The following is a 20206-nucleotide window of genomic DNA, read 5'->3' on the forward strand; positions in this document are numbered from 1 at the left end:
TCTTTATGTGTTCGTATGCCATCGCTGAGAGGTTACGAAGGACCACTGCGTGGCGGACTGTAACTTCGGACCACGTCGGTTTCACCTTCTGAAAATTTTTGACCTGCTCCAGCAGTATTGAGGCAGCCAACTCATTTTCACTTGCCTGCTCGACAACCTGCAAAAACGCTGGGACATAGCAGTTTTCTTTAAGTTTCTGAAGCTTCCTTTTATATTTTTCAACAGTTCCTTTGAGCCTTTCAACATGCGCCTTCAGTTCGCGTTCCTTACGCTTCCACTTCCCTCTTTCGATGGTTGGCAACGAATTGCGTGAGGCTACTTGCACTGCTCTATCCACCTGCGCCGTTCTCGGGACGAAACATTGATCAGTCCTGCTGCTGGAGTTGGGCACTTCTTCAACAAGTAGGGCGTCCGAAGTGCCCGACTGATCATCTCGTAAGTCCGTAAACACATGTGGTGCGCCACCACCGACTGCTTTTTTTTTTCTTGCTGGCTCGTCAGTTAATACAGCCGCAGCACGCTTCCTGAGGGTCGCATCGCTTCTTTCGGTTTGTTTTCAAGGTTGCAAATACGACGGGTACTCGTGGAAGACGCTGGGCACAGAGCCTTTTTTCAGTCTTCGCGTCGTGCACCCTTCTTTAAAGTCGGATGGGACGAAGTGTCGACTGCAAACGGTAGAATAGCAAGATGTGCTGTTCGGAGTCCAGTTGTCTCTCGAGATTACCTTAAGCCACTTTTCGCGAAGTTCTTGGTCGCTCGGAATTTTGTGAAAAGATACTCCGGTTTCTTTCCGGCCGCTCCATGATTTGCAGCGTGGTATGCAGCAGTACGGCATTGTGGAGCGTTCGCGGCGCAACCAAACTTCTGACCATGCATAAACAGCCGCCTTTCTTTTTACGGTAGTGCTGCAGCTAACAAAAATACAGCGTTTAGGCACGATTCGTTGCAGCAAGCGGATTTCTCAACGACGTAACACTTTTAACAAAGAACTTACCCGAATCGGCCAAAAGTTGGGAGAAAGCGCACTTGATACAGCCACGGCTGTCTCAGCGAGCGCTGCACTTAACGAAGCTCTTGGGGGAGACTATCGTGCCAGAAAAAACATCAAGGGCAAGCAGAAAACACAATGGGCCAAGCAGGGTTTTACATCGAGCACGGCAAACCAAATTTGCGCGCGACGGGAAAACCGCGGCGTAGCGGTGTGCGCCTGCTGCTGCAGCAAGCGCGGCGCGAGCTATTATGGGATGCGAGCGCTCCTGGTGGAACGCCGAGGCGCAAAACGAGAGAATCGGGGGACGGCGCTGAGGGACCGACCACTCAGGCACAAAGTTATAGAGGAGGCTATGATAGAGGTCTAGGCACTTATCTCGTTGGGTAGGAGGGGTCCAATGTTTGTAAGATGGCAAAATAGAGGTAGGGGCATTAGCAGGGCTTTTGTCAAGGAAGTATTCTCTCAGTCTTAAGTTTCTGGCAAAAGTGTCGAAATACTTCATCAGCTTGAATTCACTAAAACCTTTGTCACTGCGCAAAAATTGAGTCCTCGTGACAATAGCGAAATTTCATCAACAAAAAGTTCATATGAAGACAGGTTGACTACGTTACTTGATGATAGGGGGTCACCTCGAGGTCTGGAGTTATCAGATTGCGAAGAAATTTCAGTGGTATGCATTATCGGGGGAGTATGAGACGTAATAACTTTGTCCCTTACAAGCTTCTTTCTTTTGCCTGCATATATTTCATGTGATTTTTTTTTGCTGGTATGCTGGCAGCAGCGCGCATTCACAGATGGCGAGTTTATGATAGGAAAGTAATTGGCTTTCTTGGTTACGAATGACTTTGAGTGATGTTTCGTAATGGCGAATGGCAATACGGACCAAATCAAAAGAAGCTCTCGAGAGCACCTCGTTCCACGCGACAAACTCAGAACCAGACATGCTAGCTGTGGCGGATTTTATGACAATGCGGAGGCCTCTAGGTAGAATGCTAGCTTCTAAATAAGTTTTTAACGTAGACATATGCTATTCGCACCGAATCCACTTTTCTATCACTTTGCGAATTTTCAAGGATATTCTAGATACAGTGTAGTCGGAAGAATTTTTACCAGGACGTGTAGTTGCTAGTCACGAGGCCTTGCTTTTTAGATGACCATCGGTGCGATGAGTTTGCAGTAAGTAGTGGGGGCTTGAGCAGTAGGGGCACCAGAAGTCGAAACACTGAGAGTTTTGCACGTAGTAGGCATCGGCTGTTGTAGACATGGCGGGTTCGGAAGGGAATTGTCCGTCGTCGACTGTACTACCACAGGAATCGTGTCGTCGGGCTGGCTAGAGGGTAGCTGGTTGATCGATGCTCTAGGCGAGTGATTGCTGCATGTCACGGGTGATTTCGACAACACTATAATCGGCTGAACTTGATCGTCCGAGGTTGACTTCGTAGTTGACTGTGAAGGTAAACGATGGATGCTCAGTAGATGGCCAGCCGACGAGCCGCTCTCCGAGAGGCAATTAGTTCGACAGGATTCAAGGACTGATCCGCTGGGTACAGATTCATCCTTACTGCCTTCACTAGTTAGCTCATGCGCGGAGACACCGCGTGTTGGGCGACCACTAGTTGTAGGTAAGCTCGATGACTACTTGTTTGCCTGAATAGAGCTGGTAGGGCTCCCGGAATCCAATAGACGGTTTACAGAAGGAGAGTTCAATGGGGGTCAGCTGGTCAGGTTAAGTGACGAAGAAAGGTGACCGGCAGTGGCTTCATTTGTTGTCACAGAGTTTTCCTTAGCTGGAGCGCGGAAAGTAGTCGGTGCTCAAGTACGCCAAGACGAGGCAGAGTCGCTGAACCTCGTCGCGAAAAGTTGACGCAGGTGATTAGCTAGAATTGCCGTTCCCTCGAAACTGAGGTGTAAGCCATCTGCAGCCAAGGCGCGTGTGGGGGGCAGCTCGTAGAAGCCATGGTCGAGGAAATAAACGAGCCAAGAATGACAGCAGTAGTCTTGTAGGAGCCAAGGTGGCTAGACGGCTAGATGAAGACAGGCGGCTAGACGAAGACCCCACTGAGCAGCTCAAATCTGTCCTTATACGCACGCTAACTAGCCTCGTTGAAGAGCAAAAAAATTCCGAATTCGGCTCTGCATACCCTCGTTCCACTAAGTCCAGTCGCGGGTCGCTTTTACCTCCTGCCAAAAATACATAAGGAAGGAAACCCTGGTCGACCCATCGTTTCCGGCATTGGTACAGTTACGGAACTGATCTCCCAATTTGTAGATACAGTAATTACCCGAATTTCATCTTCTTTTTCATCGTACATCAAAGATACTAACCACTTCTTGTCCGATATCGTCGACCTTTCTGTCCCCCCTGACTCACTCCTGGTTACCCTCGACGTAGCATCTCTATATACGAACATTCCTCATGCAGATGGAATACGAGCAGTACTTCACTCATACGAGTCTGTCTGTGACAAAATAATTGACAGCTCGACTTTAATGGCCCTTTTAAAATTCGTCTTGGAATCTAACAACTTTGAATTTGACGGCACTCATTACCTTCAAGTTAATGGCACCTCGATGGGCACACCCATAGGCCCTAATTTTGCCAATATTTTCATGGGCATACTCGAAAACGAATGTCTGGCAAGCCGTTCACTTAAACCTTTGTACTACAAAAGGTACATTGACGATATATTCATGATTTGGCAGCACGGTGAACCACATCTCTTATCGTTAATTTACGATGTGAACAACGCTCATCCGCCCATTTCATTCTCTCATACCTACTCAGGACAAGATATCAACTTTCTTGACATAACAGTGATAGTGTGTGACGGCCAGCTTGCCACTAAAGTTTACAGAAAGCTAACTGATACTCAACAGTACCTTAATTTCAATAGCAACCATGTCAAGCACTCTATAACCAGCACACCCTGTAGCCAGGCCCTTCGTTTTAAATGAGTATTTATTTATTTATTTATTTACGGAGTACCTACATTGCCATATGGGCATTACGTAGGGGGGGGGGGAGGACAAAAAAAACAGTCAGTACAAAGAAGTTCGTAGCAAAATACATAAAAATAAAAATAAAAAAGAACCACCACCACATTTATCAGAGCATAATAATGCATCACAAAATACATTTTCATACACACAGACCATACATAATGCAAGAAGAATTTCGCAGCATAGAAAAAAAATCATTATTTGTTATATTAACCAAGTCGTCACTTAAGCTGTTCCACTCTCTTATTGTTTTTGGAAAGAATGAGTGGAAAAAAGTATTGGATCTGCATTTGAAGGTAGATATCTTTTTGCTATTGTCACAGCGAGTGGATGTGTAGGGGGGTTGAACAAAATAGCTATGGTGATTGATTCCTGTGTTAGAGTAATATATCTGGTGCAATAGTTTAAGCTGTAGTTTCTGTCTACGTACACGTAGCAGATCCCATCTCAAAGTGGCCTTCATTTGTGAAACGCTGGCGTAGGGGCTATAATTATTTAAAACAAACCTTGCCGATTGGTTCTGAAGTTTTTCTATTTTATTTATAAGATAGTCTTGGTGGGGGTCCCATACTACGCATGCATAATCAAGTATGGACCTGACCTGCAAAAAATATAAAGTTTTCTTGATTTCGCGCGTCGCCTGTTTGAAATTCCTTCGATTAAAGTATAACATCCTACTAGCTTTTGCTATGGCCGTGTCAATGTGTTTGCTCCATGTAAATGATTCAGTAAAATGAACACCGCGATACTTATAATCGCAGTGTGTGGTAATAAGTACGCCATAGATGTTATATTGATGAAATGATTTGGATATTTTCCTTGAAAAGCTTACACTGTAATACTTTTTAATGTTTAAATTCATTTTCCATTCTTTACACCAGTCCGCTATATGATCTAGGTCGGTTTGCAAAACGCAAGTATCAGATTCAGTCGTGATTTCTCTGTATATGACGCAGTCGTCAGCAAATAATTTTATGGGTGATGTAATGTTTTCAACTATGTTGCTTATGTAGATTAGGAACAGTAAGGGTCCTAAAACGCTCCCTTGGAGAACGCCCGAAGTTACTGCTATGGACGAAGATTGGACATTATTTAAGACAACGGACTGGGTTCTACCATTCAAATAATTATGTATCCACTTTTGAACCTTTTTATTTATGCCCAATGCAGCGAGCCTTACATCCAAGAGCTTATGGGACACAGTGTCAAATGCTTTTTGGAAATCTATAAAAACCGCATCTACACGACTATTTCTATCAATAGCTTTGGATACGAAATGCTGAAATTCTATTAGTTGTGTGTTACAGGAATAACCTTTTCAAAAACCGTGCTGGGAGGGAGTAAAGAAAGCGTCGGAATCAAGGAATTTAAATATATTGGTATGTAAAATGTGTTCAAATATTTTGCAACATACCGATGTTAATGAGATCGGTCTGTAATTTTCTCTGAGTTTTCTATCTCTGCAGATTTGAAAACGGGTGTAACATTTGCTGTCTTTCAATCTTGGGGAATAAGACCAGTTTCGAGGGAGAGTTCATAGATGATACTTAAATATGGAGCAATAACGTCATGACACTCTTTAAGAACTACTGGGGACAGTCCATCAGGTCCAATGGCTTTTATTGCATCTAAGCGGCGTAATAATGAATCGACGCCCGTGTTACATAGCGTTGTAATGAGGTCGCCTCTCGAAGGTCATTTTTGATTTTATGTGACTACCACCGACATCGCCATAATATTAGCTCTGGAATTTTGTATCGTGCAGTTTCTGGCTCCCTTAAAACACAGTCGTTCGTCACAATCATTTTTATCGAAAGCTGGGAGTTAACTAACTCTTTGAAGAACCAAGCCACAGAAATGTATGATGTGATTTTGATCAGGTTCAAGAACTTGAACACTACTAAGGAACATAGCGCGATCACTTAACGGATATCACGTCGCACTATTACCAGAGTGTGTGAGCGCGATTGCAGAAAAACGCTAAGAATGCACGTTAAAGGTTTTGGCGCATAAAACGGCTTGTTCAAGTGGAAATAAACTCTGTCAGCACTCGTTTGTGTTCTGTGTGTCTCCTATAGGTCTTCGTCTAAATCGCTCTGAAGCCTATCCAAGGAGCCTCACGTTGTCGAAATCTCCCTGAATACCACCTATAAGGCGTATCTCATGAACATATCATCGTTTTGGTGCGTAATATTGTAGTATTTTTAATTAAGTGTTTATCAGTGCAAGAGCGGCTTTTTTGCATTATGCTGGAGGCTCAACGTGCTGATAATACAACTAAGCAGACTCACTTTCCTGTCTAATGTACCTGTGATTGCTTCGGTCATGTTCTTTGCAGATATTGGTGGGCATGGTCTTCCTTGTGTTGGGTTTTATCAACCTGAACAAGGACAACAACCACCGGATGGCCGAGATACTGAACAACATTGCCACCGCAGCCGTCTTCGCTGTCACGGTGCTCAACATCTTGACGGCCTCTTTCGACGGCCGCAAAGGAATCGAGGGGAGGCCCAGCGAAGCCCAGCCGTTGATTCCACGATGAATTCAGCACCTTTGTTTTGACTTGGGTCTGCCAAAATAAAATAGACAGTTTTAGTTCCTGGGAGCCCAAGCTGCTCTCGTACGCACGCTCTTGCGTTCCTTTGCTCTCCCAGCCGCACCCAAGGAGAATACCAAGGAACGCGAGGGCTTACGTCCGAACGCCGCTTAGCGGCCCGGTACTGAATCTCTCTGTTAATCCACATTGTTCGTGCGGCCGGTTTTCGTATATGCCAGAATACTTTATGAATAGTGCGTGTCGTGTTCTAGTATCACACACACATATATTTTATCAATGACGAGACAGTGATGGGAGTAAAAAGTCTTCACTTTACTTTTTGCGACCATTCTAGCGAAAAAAAAAAGAAGGCATTTTCGAGTTGCCGAAAATTGCAAAACAAGACACGTCGGTATTGTTGGTTCTGCTAAAACTAACTATAGCTCCTTTGCTGCACAGGTTCATAAAGCTATAATTCTTGTTGCTGCTGAGCACGAAGTGATGGGTTCAATTACCGGCCATGGTGCATTCATGCGAAGTAGGAAGGCAAAAAATAGAAGGTCGATTGTGTATGTATATTAAAATGCATGGCAAACAAAACTTATGTGGTCATAGGGTATGTTAAGTTCATACAAACGCTTTCCCTCAATAAAATTTTTGGCTTTGCGCCGACATAAGCTGAATAAATTTGAACCGACGTTTGCGTAATAGAATATCGGCTGCCGCAGCCGCGTTTTGTTGGTAGCATCACGCCAGAGGTTCGTGTTTAGATTCAGGTGCTTGGTAAAGATTAGCACTAGTGTGTCAAAATTTCCTTGACCCTTCGCTACAGCGTGTGATATTAATACATGGTAATGTTGGGACGCAGAACCCAACAATTTATTACGTAATTATTCAGCAACTATTGAGTCCAGTAAACGTATTGTTGGTTTGAGCAATCTCTTGTGGTAGTACTTACATGATGAAACGGAAGCCTTGTGGAGCTCGCGGTAGTGAAGGTGAGTTCTTTGTGATCACTGAGGGCGGCTCTTCAGTCTACTGTATTTCGTGGAGGAAAAAGAAAATGAATGCGCATATAGAGAAGTCGGGGATATTATGCGTGACCAGGTTTGCAGTAAAAACCTACTTATTGGGGAAGAATCTTTTGACAAGAAATAGGTTATCATCGAGTACCAGCTAGCTCAAATTCATACCTTGGCATGCTGCGAAAGGGCATAAGTGTAATAAAGATAAGCGGGTGCGAATGCAAAGTGAGTACCATGGAGAGGAGATTAGGAAAACATGTACGCATGGAATGGGATGGGTGGTTTGCAGAACAGTGCTGCAGTACGTAATCTGAACACTCGACGGTAGTGATGCAAAAAAGAGAGGCGACTGAGAAGAAGAGGGAAACTCAGAAAGGTTAAGTGAGGACGTAACCCATGCACTGAACACCTTGAGGAAGAGGATGATGACAGGTAGAGTAAAGCACGCTACTTCTGCAACTTTAGCTGAAAGCACGTCTCGGCGCATGTATGGGGAGAGAAAAATGAAGGTGGAAGATAAAGTGGCGTAGCAGAACAGTGTACGCATATAGGAAAAATGTATAAAAGAAGTAGGATCATTAACAGTTCACGTGTGTTCGTGCAGTCTAGGATGATGACCAACACTGCACTTTTATACCTGAAATAAATGCCGGTTCTCACTATGTCTCCTGTCTGTGTGATATAGTAAAAAGAAAGCGTGCGTCATAATCTTCCAGTACATGTGAAATTCCTGTCGGTGTTGCACATTTGCGAGAATGCCATCATAAGCGCCGTCAGCATGATGGGCTGGAGGAAGGAAAAGATAAACCAGGGACGCGTTGAAATGTAGACGGGGACAGATGAAATGTAGATCCTAGCTAAAGCAATTCAGTTCATTCGCTACATATGCCAAAGTTTATAATTTTTGATTGCCATAACTGTAATGAAACAGGGCGACTTTTTATACGGTGAAAAAACAAAATTAAACGACACCAACACGTGCTTGCTTTCGAATGAATGGATGGAGAGCCCTTTATTGAACAATAGGGAGGCGCATTGACTCTGTAGGGTTAAGCGGGATTTTCAAACTGGGATAAATTTCACAGAGTCATAGGCTTTACACTTATTCTATTCACTATCATCACTGATACTGAGGCGGTGTGTATTCAGTACTGTGGTTTGTCTAACCCCCAAGCCACTCTGATCAGGCCGCTCCGACCGATGTCCATAGTGCGTGAACAATAACTGCGTGTCCGGGTCCGTAAGCAGCACTTCACAACGATTTCTGCGCCCCAAAACTTGCATGGTCATTCCCCTCAATCCACTGTGGCACACTGCCATAGTAAGTGGTGTAGGTCTGCGCGGCAACGCGGCCCGCCGTGATTGCACGTCTCTGACGGAATTTCGGGTTGTCACCATTTAGCTAGAGAAAACGGTGTGTACGCAGAATTTTCGTAAACGTTATGAATTAGAACTTGAGAGCGTGAAAGCAGACACTTGCTAGAAAAGAGGACTGGTGAGGTAATCAGAGTCGTGTGGTTTTCGCTTGCATGCCGTAGGGACGTGCGCACGTAGTGTATTGTGGCTACCGAGGGAGCCATTTAACTGCAGAGTTCATAAGGGTTTACCATGAGGGGTGGGGGCCGCAAAATATTGGTCGACCCACCTGCAGAAGAAGCAGTGGCGTATGCTGCCCCCGGGAACACGTACCCGTATGACCCGACATTTTGGGGCCTGAAATTGGCGAGGAAACGCCATGCCACGCTCTTGGAGTGAACGGATACAGTAGACATGGTCGGAACAAACCAAGCCACACACACACATTTATTTAACTACTCGACAATATTGGCAGCCCAATTATTATACCATCAATCGTGATCAACACGCTAGGACATCCCTACACAATAGTAAACAACACAACAACATGACAAACAAGGTGGTGTCGCTAACGCCTGACTCACAACGTGGGCCCACCGCAGACAAGCCCGTGGTGTGACGGTTGCCTACAGGGGTGGCTCTGCCGTAGACGGCCCGCGGTGCCGTCTACGGCAGACCTACCCCTGGAGGCAACCATCCGCGCAACCGCCCCATGCCAAAAGAGAGACTCGCTCAACTCTCTCGGCCGCCACCAAGGCCTGCCTGCCGCCAGGAGTCAACGCCGGCGCTAATGTTTTCCTAACCATGATGATGGTGACAGTGGTGGTCAACATTCGCGAACACAATGGCACCTACCGCCCAATAGGTGTGAGCCCGAGATACGGCTTTTGCGCGAGACACGTGCGCCACGCAGCACAAACTTTACAGCGTGTGTCAGAACCCCCACATCCCCCCAACCTCAATTCAAGCAATATTCCGAAAAAATAGAAATCCGTTGCACAAGCTCTAACAAATCATGACAACACATGTCCCTACTTACTGACCGTGCACCATGACACCACCGCCGGTCGACACTGCTGCACTGTCCGGCTCGATGACTTCACCCCAGTACGGGTACCGCAACTGCAACGTTGCTGTCGGCGCGACGAATCGTCACTCGCGCTGACACGTCTTCCATCACTCGCGCCGCCCGCATTCCTGGCCAGCGGCGCTGACGTTGTGCAGAAGACAGCCAGCCGCGGATTACATCACCCCCGCTGCGTACATTCCAAGTACTCGAAAGAACATTGCAGCAGGCCAAAAAGAAAGGAGCTTCGGGTTCCTCGCTTACGTGGTACGACGGTCAGTACTGCTTGCTAGTACATCGATGGCAACCGAGACGCCAGCTAAAAAATATAAAAAAGGTCACTTTCCTTAACTCGTACATCGCAAGATAAAAAAAAGTGAGGAAAGCAGAGTGAAACACCTCAACGCCACTATCCACCTAGATGTGCCACGTGCAACAGGCGGCTTCGCAGAGCCTTAGGCCTAAGTAGTCGCTTGGAAACAACCAGCACCCATCCTGCACCCAACCTTGGCGCAGAAGAGGCAGCCGCAAGGAGACATCCACTCTGTAAGGTGGCCCTATCACTCGCCGCATACAGCAGCTCACCGAGCGATCGGCGTCCACCGTCCTGGACGGTGTAACGATGCCCCGACATCGTGCCGTAATACCAGACAGCAACGACGCCCGGCTCTCTGACCCCACAGAGATAGAAGCTATGTGCAGAAAATTGGACCACCCACGAGCCTTCCGTACTCACACGCTTCGAACCCGGCCTACAATTCACTTGCTCTAAGGTTTGCCCACCCCAGGATTCACACCGCATGGCTCTAGTCCCAACTGCACGACGTACTTGAAAACCAACAACAACAAAAAACCACTTGCGAACAGAAAAAAACTAAAAACTCAACGTGCCCACAATTCCAACATGTACAACTGACCTGCTCACTCTCAACAAAGCACACCACCGACGCTAGCACAGAAGTCCCTCAAGGCCTACTCTACACAGGTTTTAACGAAAGCTTGCACCGAACCGCGAAAGTTGCCGTCCAACGCTCCAAGAGCCCCACGTAGCCAGTGCTGAGTCTGCAGGTGGTGAGTGTCCCAGGCTCTTGGAGTGAACGGACCCAGCAGACACGGTCCTACACCCCCCTACACCCCCCCCCTACACACACACACACACACACACACACACACACACACACACACACACACACACACACACACACACACACACACACACACACACACACACACACACACACACACACACACACACACACACACACACACACACACACACACACACACACACACACACACACACACACACACACACACACACACACACACACACACACACACACACATACACACACACACACACACACACACACGCTAATATTAACACGCTAGGATATCCTACACAATAATAAACAACACAACATGACAAACAAAGCTGTGTCGCTAACGCCTGACTAACCACGTGGGCCACCGCAGACGGCCCGCGGTGCTGTTACGGCAGACCCACCGCTGGAGGCAACCGTCCGTGTAACCGCCCCACGCCAAAAGAGAGACTCGCAAAACTCTATCGCCCGCCACCAAGGCATGCCTGCCGCCAGGGGTCACCACCGGCGCTAACGTTTTCCTGACCATGATGATGATGACAGTGGTGGTCAACTCTCGCGAACAGAATGCCACTTAACGCCTAATAGCTGTGACCCCGAAATACCGCTTTTGCGCGAGACACGTGCGCCACACGGCACAAACTTTACAGGAGTTGTCAGCACCCCCAAAACGTCCAGATTATTTCTATCGGCCTGTCCACTTTTTCATGCCTATGAAGGGTGCTTCCAATGGCAGCAGCTGTAGTGTCCTCCGAGGCTGGGCGAAGCATTTCCGAGTTAGCAGTGTGTGAGTCGGTAAAGAGATGATGGGCTTCCAGCCGCTCCCCATAGGACAAGTAGTTTGGCATATATAATGGTTCCGTCCACCAGATGGCACCTGTAGGTCGCAACGTAGTTTGGAGTACGGTTCGGACTGTCACGGTGGATGGACGTGTTTTTTGAGCGCTCCTGATTGACTGCGCAGATAAGTGTTTTTGCATGTTTTGAGCTTGTCTTTATAATTATAAGGCAACAGTTGAAATCTTCGTAGCACTTATTGTATGGTACGGCTTTTTCAGAGGCCAGTCACCAGGTATTGATTAGTTAGGACGTGTCTTTGAACTTTTTGTTGTTTATTTTTTTGCCACCTCGTGGGGAGGTGCGCGTACATTAAACACGCTAATTTTTGTAGTAGAGCTTAGACTTTCTTTTTTTTCGTGGGGCAGGGCTCGAGTTTTAGTAATTATCGAGCATATAGGGACAGCTGGTGTCAGAAAGACATAATTAAAAAGACTGTAAAGTGTTCAGGATGTCGAGTGGGTTTGAAAGTGGACCCAAGTGTAGAAGCGGATGGATAAGAGGCTGACATGAAGTGTAGGCGATGTGACGTCGACGAAAAAATGGAGAAAATGATGGCTGCCCAGAGTGAACTGCTGATGAGAATCGCTGAGCTCGAGATTGCGTTGGCGACAGAGCAAGAGAAAACGAGGGAAATGGGAGAAAGGCTGAAGTCTGCCGAGGAAGCACTAGCCAAGGTGAACAGAGGAGCGGCCTACAGAGAGAATAGTAGGGAACCGGCAACCAGAACGGCGGAGAAGAAAGAGCAAGAAAGTTTGAGAAAAACAGGTTCAGCTGGTTCAATAGTCGCAAGGCCCAGCTTCAGCAAAGTAGTGGTGGGGCTGGGAGGTTACAAAGCAGCCGGCGTCACAGGTGCAAGTAGCCCCCAGGTGCAGGAAGCTTCAGCTGAAAAGTCACAGCATGTGATAATCGCTGGGGTCTCGAATTTAAATCGATGCACAGAAGCCATCAAAGAGAGGGTAAGAGGTGACAAGAGGGTTGCAGTAGGGGCATTCCCCGGACGCAAGCTGGAAGCAGTCATGAGGCAAGCGAGTGCAAAACTCAAAACTACCGCTGATAGACGAAACCTCGTAATAAATTCAGGCGGTTTAAACGATGTCTTAAATGAAGTAAGAATAGCAGACTGGGCTTGTTGGTTTAACATATTTGCAGCTTAAGGCGCGAAAACGACACGGACGAAGAGAGACAGTACACACACACGGAGCGCCACTTCCAACAAAGATTTATTTCGAAAGAGCACAGAACATATATAGACACCGCGCGCGCCGTCACCGTGCCTTAATGCGCAGCCGCATTTAAGTAGCGTAACTCCTTTGGCGATAAAGAAATGGAGGCTACGCTGACGCACAGATCACCTAATTCGATTATTCTCTTGGCCTCAATGATTAGTCTTACTGATTTATCAGGGCTTCGGGCGACTACCGCGCAGGCGCTAAAGTTAGGAACGCAATGACAATCCCGGCAGTGAATTGCGAGGTGGCCCTCTCTGCCATTTCTGACGTTGTTATTATGCTGTCTTAGCCTATCATTCAGGCATTGCTCAGTATGGCCTACGTACCATCTACCACACGAACAGGGAAACTCGTAGACCACACCCTTCTGACAAATTACATACTTGTTCTGGTGGTTCACATTGCAGGCCGGAGCTTTCCTGAGAAAGGGGTTAGTCAACTTGCAGAGCCTGGAAAGTTTTAACGGCGCAGAGAAGACCACCTTTACATCAACCTGTTCGGCAATCTTTTTCAGATTATGGGATACGCGGTGTATATAAGGAATCACAGCAAGCTTAACATTATCCTGGGGTGACCCTTCGCTTGTGTGGCAGTTCCGCGACTTCTTCAAAATCTTCTCCGCCACTGACACCAAAGTGTGCTGTGGATAGCCCGCCTGCTCAAGACGGTCAACCTGCTTGAGGAAACTGTCTGCTGCTCTGTGTGGGCAGGATTTCTTGAAAGCATTCAGCAGGCACATGTTGGCGATGCTACGTTTGACAAGCTTAGAATGGGACGAGCTAAAAGGTAGTAATGGTTTGTTAGCACGAGGCTCATACTGCCAACATGTATGATCAGTTGTTACAAACAATCTAAGATCTAAAAACCTTATAGTCGAATCGACCGAAAGTTCGTGTGTCACTATTAAGGGCGATAAAACAAGCCTAAAAATTGTTAAGGTGTTAGTAACGACTTGGTCGGTGTCCATGAACTTTTTGTCTATGAGAACTAAAAAATCATCTACAAATCTAAAAACCCTGATGACACCGCTACCTTCGAGAAGGCTAGAAATGGTTTTAGCTGTTTTTAGCTCGCGCAGGCAGGACCATTTCTAGCCTTCTCGAAGGTAGCGGTGTCATCAGGGTTTTTAGATTTGTAGATGATTTTTTAGTTCTCATAGACAAAAAGTTCATGGACACCGACCAAGTCGTTACTAACACCTTAACAATTTTTAGGCTTGTTTTATCGCCCTTAATAGTGACACACGAACTTTCGGTCGATTCGACTATAAGGTTTTTAGATCTTAGATTGTTTGTAACAACTGATCATACATGTTGGCAGTATGAGCCTCGTGCTAACAAACCATTACTACCTTTTAGCTCGTCCCATTCTAAGCTTGTCAAACGTAGCATCGCCAACATGTGCCTGCTGAATGCTTTCAAGAAATCCTGCCCACACAGAGCAGCAGACAGTTTCCTCAAGCAGGTTGACCGTCTTGAGCAGGCGGGCTATCCACAGCACACTTTGGTGTCAGTGGCGGAGAAGATTTTGAAGAAGTCGCGGAACTGCCACACAAGCGAAGGGTCACCCCAGGATAATGTTAAGCTTGCTGTGATTCCTTATATACACCGCGTATCCCATAATCTGAAAAAGATTGCCGAACAGGTTGATGTAAAGGTGGTCTTCTCTGCGCCGTTAAAACTTTCCAGGCTCTGCAAGTTGACTAACCCCTTTCTCAGGAAAGCTCCGGCCTGCAATGTGAACCACCAGAACAAGTATGTAATTTGTCAGAAGGGTGTGGTCTACGAGTTTCCCTGTTCGTGTGGTAGATGGTACGTAGGCCATACTGAGCAATGCCTGAATGATAGGCTAAGACAGCATAATAACAACGTCAGAAATGGCAGAGAGGGCCACCTCGCAATTCACTGCCGGGATTGTCATTGCGTTCCTAACTTTAGCGCCTGCGCGGTAGTCGCCCGAAGCCCTGATAAATCAGTAAGACTAATCATTGAGGCCAAGAGAATAATCGAATTAGGTGATCTGTGCGTCAGCGTAGCCTCCATTTCTTTATCGCCAAAGGAGTTACGCTACTTAAATGCGGCTGCGCATTAAGGCACGGTGACGGCGCGCGCGGTGTCTATATATGTTCTGTGCTCTTTCGAAATAAATCTTTGTTGGAAGTGGCGCTCCGTGTGTGTGTACTGTCTCTCTTCGTCCGTGTCGTTTTCGCGCCTTAAGCTGCAAATATCTTAAATGAAGATACAGCAGGACAGCAACTACACTGGTGAAAGGCGTCGACGACATGCGCGCCACTTTCCCTGAGGTACAGGTAGCGATATCCACGATACTGGAGGTACCGGTGCGTGATAGCAACCTGCAAAGAGCGGTTGTTAACGCAAACTAAGAGATATGGCGGATGACTCGAGAGAAAGGCTTTGAGGTGGTGGAAATAAACAGAGAGGAGCATAGGTAAGGTGGTTTTCAACGATACAGAATTTATTTCGATGGGCGGCTAGGTCATGAGGTGGGTTGGCGACTTGCAAGACGCGCAGTAGCTTTTTTGGGGGGCAAGTGGGCCCTTCGAGGTGCAGGTAGCTAGTAACAAGAAAAACAGCCAGGGAGACTCTTTGACAGGTGGTATGGACAGATAAGATTCCAAAGTGGCACCAGTATCTAAAACAGGTAGGGTCCGGGGCAGAAATAAACGTAGCCACGAGCGCCGAGCCAATTCAGACATAGGGTATATTAACATGCAGGGTGGTAGCACCGGGCTTAAGTGGGAAGAGATAGAAGAACAGCTAAGGGAGGAGAGGCCGATGGTTTACGGTTTTGTAGAAACACATCTCAGGGACATGGAACAACCCCCTAACAATGTGGACTACGCGTGGGAATATTGTAATAGAACAGAAGGCAGCAGAAACGGGTTGGTATTGGGGCATTCATTCATAAATGTACAAACTGGCAAAGGGTCAAGCAGGACTGCAAGGAACATTTATGGATAAAAGGAAAAATGGCAGGGCAAATGACACTCCTTGGTTTCGAGTACTTGTGTACGGGAGCAAATGCCAGAGAGAAAAACCAGGCAATGGCAGAGTGTATATCAAAGGATATTCAGGAGTTAGGAGGAGAGTGCCAGATAACTATACTTGTAGATATGAATGCACACATAGAAGATATAGATGTGTATACCGACCCGACAGGCAAAATGATCATGGATTTGTGTTAATTGCTGGATTTGATCATTTGCAACAGTACCGAGAAGTGTGAAGGGCAAATAACATGGGAGGTAGGAATGCTAGAGTCGACGATAGATTACGCACTGATGTCACATAGGATGTATGATAAGCTAAGGGAAACCCACATAGATGAAGGTGGCTCCAGAAGTCTGGGTAGTGATCACAAACGTATCAAGCTAAGTTTTGGAAGAGCATTGAAAGTGGGAAGGAGACAAGATGAGCAACTACAGGAAAATGTTTATTCAGAAAGGCAAATCGAAATAGCCACTAAACAAATTGAGAAAGTAATCACTGAGGATAATAAAACAGTGTGAATATACACGAATCTAATTAGACTGTTTGAGTTAGAGCTTGCTAAGGCACGTGACAAGTCACCCCGTAAAAAAAGACACAAACCCAAAAGTTGGTGGAATGAGGAAGTTAAGAGAGCCAAAGCAACGTCAGGAAGCCTCTAGGGAACGCAGATATGCTAAGCAGCGGGGTGAACCGACAGATGATGTTGAAAGAAAATGGGAAATCTTTCTAAGCTGTAGAAGGGATGCATCCCTTCTGATCAATGAAAAGATTAGAAGAAAGGGAGCCCAGTGGCTGGCAGAAGTACATAAAAAGAAAAAAAGGCAGCAGTGAAATTTCGGAACGAGCTATACTCCCTAAGAAATGAGACGAGCGTAGAGCAGAGGTTCATAAATACAGCTCAAGGTGCTAGGCTAGAAGAGGACGAAGCTATTAAATATATAAGATCAAGTGTGACAGAAAAAGTTCAACACAGAAGTGCTTCATGCACCACAATAGACAAGGATGAATCAAGTGGCGCAATGGCTCCATTTACACAACAAGAGTGGGAAAGGGCTGAGAAAAGGGTTTCTAGTAGTACATGAACAGGCCCAGATGGCATTCAAACGATGCTGATTAAGACATTATGTCCGAAGACTAAGCTGGCTTTGAGAGAGGCAGTGAGCAAAATAATACTCGATTGAGAAGTTCCCGATAGATGGAAACTTAGCATAATGAGCATGATCTTTAAAGGAAAGGGGGACAAAGCTGACATAAACAACTACCGTCCTATAACAGTGACATAAGTACAGGCTGGTGAAGCAGATTATAAAAAAAGACTGAAGGCATGAATAGAGGATGAGGAGGTGCTGGGGGAACTGCAGAATGGGTTTAAGAAACACAGGAGGTTGGAAGACAATCTGTTCTCACTGACGCAGTGCATCGAAATAGCAGAAAAGGAACACAGGCTCCTGTGGCTAGGATTTTTGGATATCAATGGAGCGTAGGTAGCGTGGTTCAAGAGGAACTGTGGGGAATACTGGACACACTAGGCGTGGAAGATATAGTCACTAATTTTTTAAAAGAGATCTTCAAAAGTGACAAGGTAGTTGAAAAGTGGGAATAACAGGTATCTAAGCCCACAGAGCTGAAACGGGGGCTTAGGCAGGGGTGTCCTCTGTCACCCTTGTTATTCATGATGAACATACAAGGATTAGAAGCGAAATTATAGGGAAGTGGACGGGGTTTCAACCTCTCTTTAGTCAAACAAAGAAAACTCATTGATCAGGCACTACCAGCATTGATGTACGCTGTTGATATAGTGCTAATGGCTGACAACAAGGAAGATTCACAGATTGGTGGTCATCTGTGGTAATGAGGGAGATAGGTTAGATTTCAGATTCAGTAAGACAAAATCAGCAGTCATGATTTTTAATGACAATGAAGGTAGTGAGCTTAGAATACAGGAGGTCACGCTAGAGAAAACAGATAAATACAAATATCTGGGCGTATGGATAAGTGAAGGGACCGAGTAGCTAAGGGAACACGAAATATACGTGACGACTAAAAGTAACAGGAATGCAGCAGTGATGAAAAATAGGGCACTGTGGAATTACAATGGGTATGTTGTGACAGGATGATGGAAAGGAGTCATGGTTCCTGGGCTGACGTTCGGCAATGCGGTCTTGTGCATGAGATCAGAAGTTCAAGCAAGATTAGAAATTAAGCAACGTGGAATAGGTAGGCTTGCCTTAGGAGCTCACGGGAATACACCAAATCAGGGAGTACAAGGTGATATGGGATGAACATCATTTGAGGGCAGGGAAGCTAGCAGCATGATAAAATTTGAGAAGCGATTGAGAGAAATGGGGGAGGAGCGTTGGGCTAGGAATGTATTCAGGTACTTGTACATGAAGAATGTCGATACAAAATGGCGGAAGCGAACCAGAAAATTGACTGGTAAATACTTGGAAAACAGCAGGGGGCCAAACCAAAAAGAATTATCGGTTAAGAAGAAGGTGAACGAAGTTGAAACCGAGATGTGGAGAATTAGAATGATTAAGAAGTCCGCACTTGAGATCTATCGAACTTTTAAGCAGGAAATTGCCAAGGAAAGGATCTATGATAATACTCGGGGTAGTTCTCTACTGTTTGAGGCCACTACGGGAGTATTGCAAACAAAGACATCTCGGGCCAAATACGAAGGGGTAGACACGGTGTGCAGTGCGTGTGGAGAAGAAAAAACTGCCGAACACTTGATAATTTTCTGTAAAGGGCTTCACTCTGTAGTTCAGGTTGATGGCGCAGAGTTTTTCAAAGCACTGTGGTTTAGGGACAGTGAGGGCGAAATAGACTTTAAGCGGGTAGAATTTACTAGAAGGAGGTTATCTGATTGATGGCTAAAGTCAAGGCACGAGTGAAAATTGAACCCTTCGCTGCAAAGTACGGATCCTCAACCTCACTATTAAAAAAAATAAATCTAGCATTTGGTTCATTAGGTATAACGGCTTGGTGGCTCTAGCCACCGCTCGATCGAGAGGGTACAGCCATATCCATCCATCCATCGTACCCGGCAGTCTCCGCGAAAGTTCATGCTATACAAGCTTGGCCATCGAATAGAGCAACATCCGGGTATATGTCGATGGTACCTAAGCTCTCTTTCCTTAGTTGTCCCGTAGTAAGAACCTGGCGGGCAGTATTATCGCGACGAGATATGGCATGACAGAACCGTGGAGAGGCTATCGGAGTTTCCCATGGGGGTAACGTTTGATTAGAAGGGGGTGCATCATCATGTCGTTGACGATCCCAGGCCAGAAGAATGATACGTTGATGCGTGTTTTCCATGTGGATGTGGTGTCGAGTGTGGACTTCACGGATGATGTCCTGCACGTCAGCTGGAGAGAACTTGTATATGGGTGCACCGCGCTGAATCTTTCCAAAGACCACAGCCCTGACAGTCATAACAGGCTTGTTGTAGTGCACCTCCGTGTTAGTTGGACAGATGACGTGTCATATGTAGCGTGGCTGGTCAGGTCTGCCGCAGTCCACGTACTCATTTTTGTGGGCTGTTCCAGCTAGTTATTGGTAAACCTAAAACATCGATTTGTCCGTTTTAGCTGTGAAGCAGCTCTTCAATCAACGCGTGTAACGCTGTCCCTCTGTACGTTCTTAGGAACGTGCCGGAACGCGCTCCCATCACCACAGCTGTAGGAGCGGTTTTGAGTAGGTCACACCACAGGGCGCGCTGATGTTTTTCTCTCCCTCACCTGTGATGGCATTGCCGTAGCGCCCGCAACTGCCGCCTCGTTCTTTCGCCCGTAACAGCTGCGGCTACCATGACTGCTGCTCGCCAACCGCTGACTCGTCGGTTCACGCGCAATAAACCCAACGCGCCCCTAAAGGAAGCATTGAAACATGTCTGTACGTGTAGAGCACTCATGTGCACTCTGAAGAAACGACAAGGCCTACGCCCTCCATCGCTTCAAATTAATCTTCCAGCGCTCACCGCAGCACCCGTCTTAGCGCCGTTCAACCCGTGACGCCACCCGTGCGCAACGCTGCTGCTTCGCCTC

General features: G+C 46.5%; 1 protein-coding gene across 4 annotated transcripts in view; it reads left to right on the forward strand.

The window, feature by feature from the left end:
• The window catches only part of LOC119163061 (ninjurin-2), a 150229-nt gene extending 142015 nt beyond the window's left edge, over nt 1-8214 (forward strand). For all 4 annotated transcript variants that reach the window (XM_075874310.1, XM_037414993.2, XM_075874312.1 and 1 more), the window contains exon 3: nt 6330-8214. In XM_075874310.1, the coding sequence (XP_075730425.1) occupies nt 6330-6533 (204 nt within the window). In that variant the 3' untranslated portion in view covers nt 6534-8214. The remainder of the gene's footprint in view (nt 1-6329) is intronic.
• Nucleotides 8215-20206: the final 11992 nt, after the last annotated feature.

This window comes from Rhipicephalus microplus, chromosome 9 (assembly GCF_043290135.1).
Source record: "Rhipicephalus microplus isolate Deutch F79 chromosome 9, USDA_Rmic, whole genome shotgun sequence".
Classification (NCBI taxonomy): Eukaryota; Metazoa; Arthropoda; class Arachnida; order Ixodida; family Ixodidae; genus Rhipicephalus; species Rhipicephalus microplus.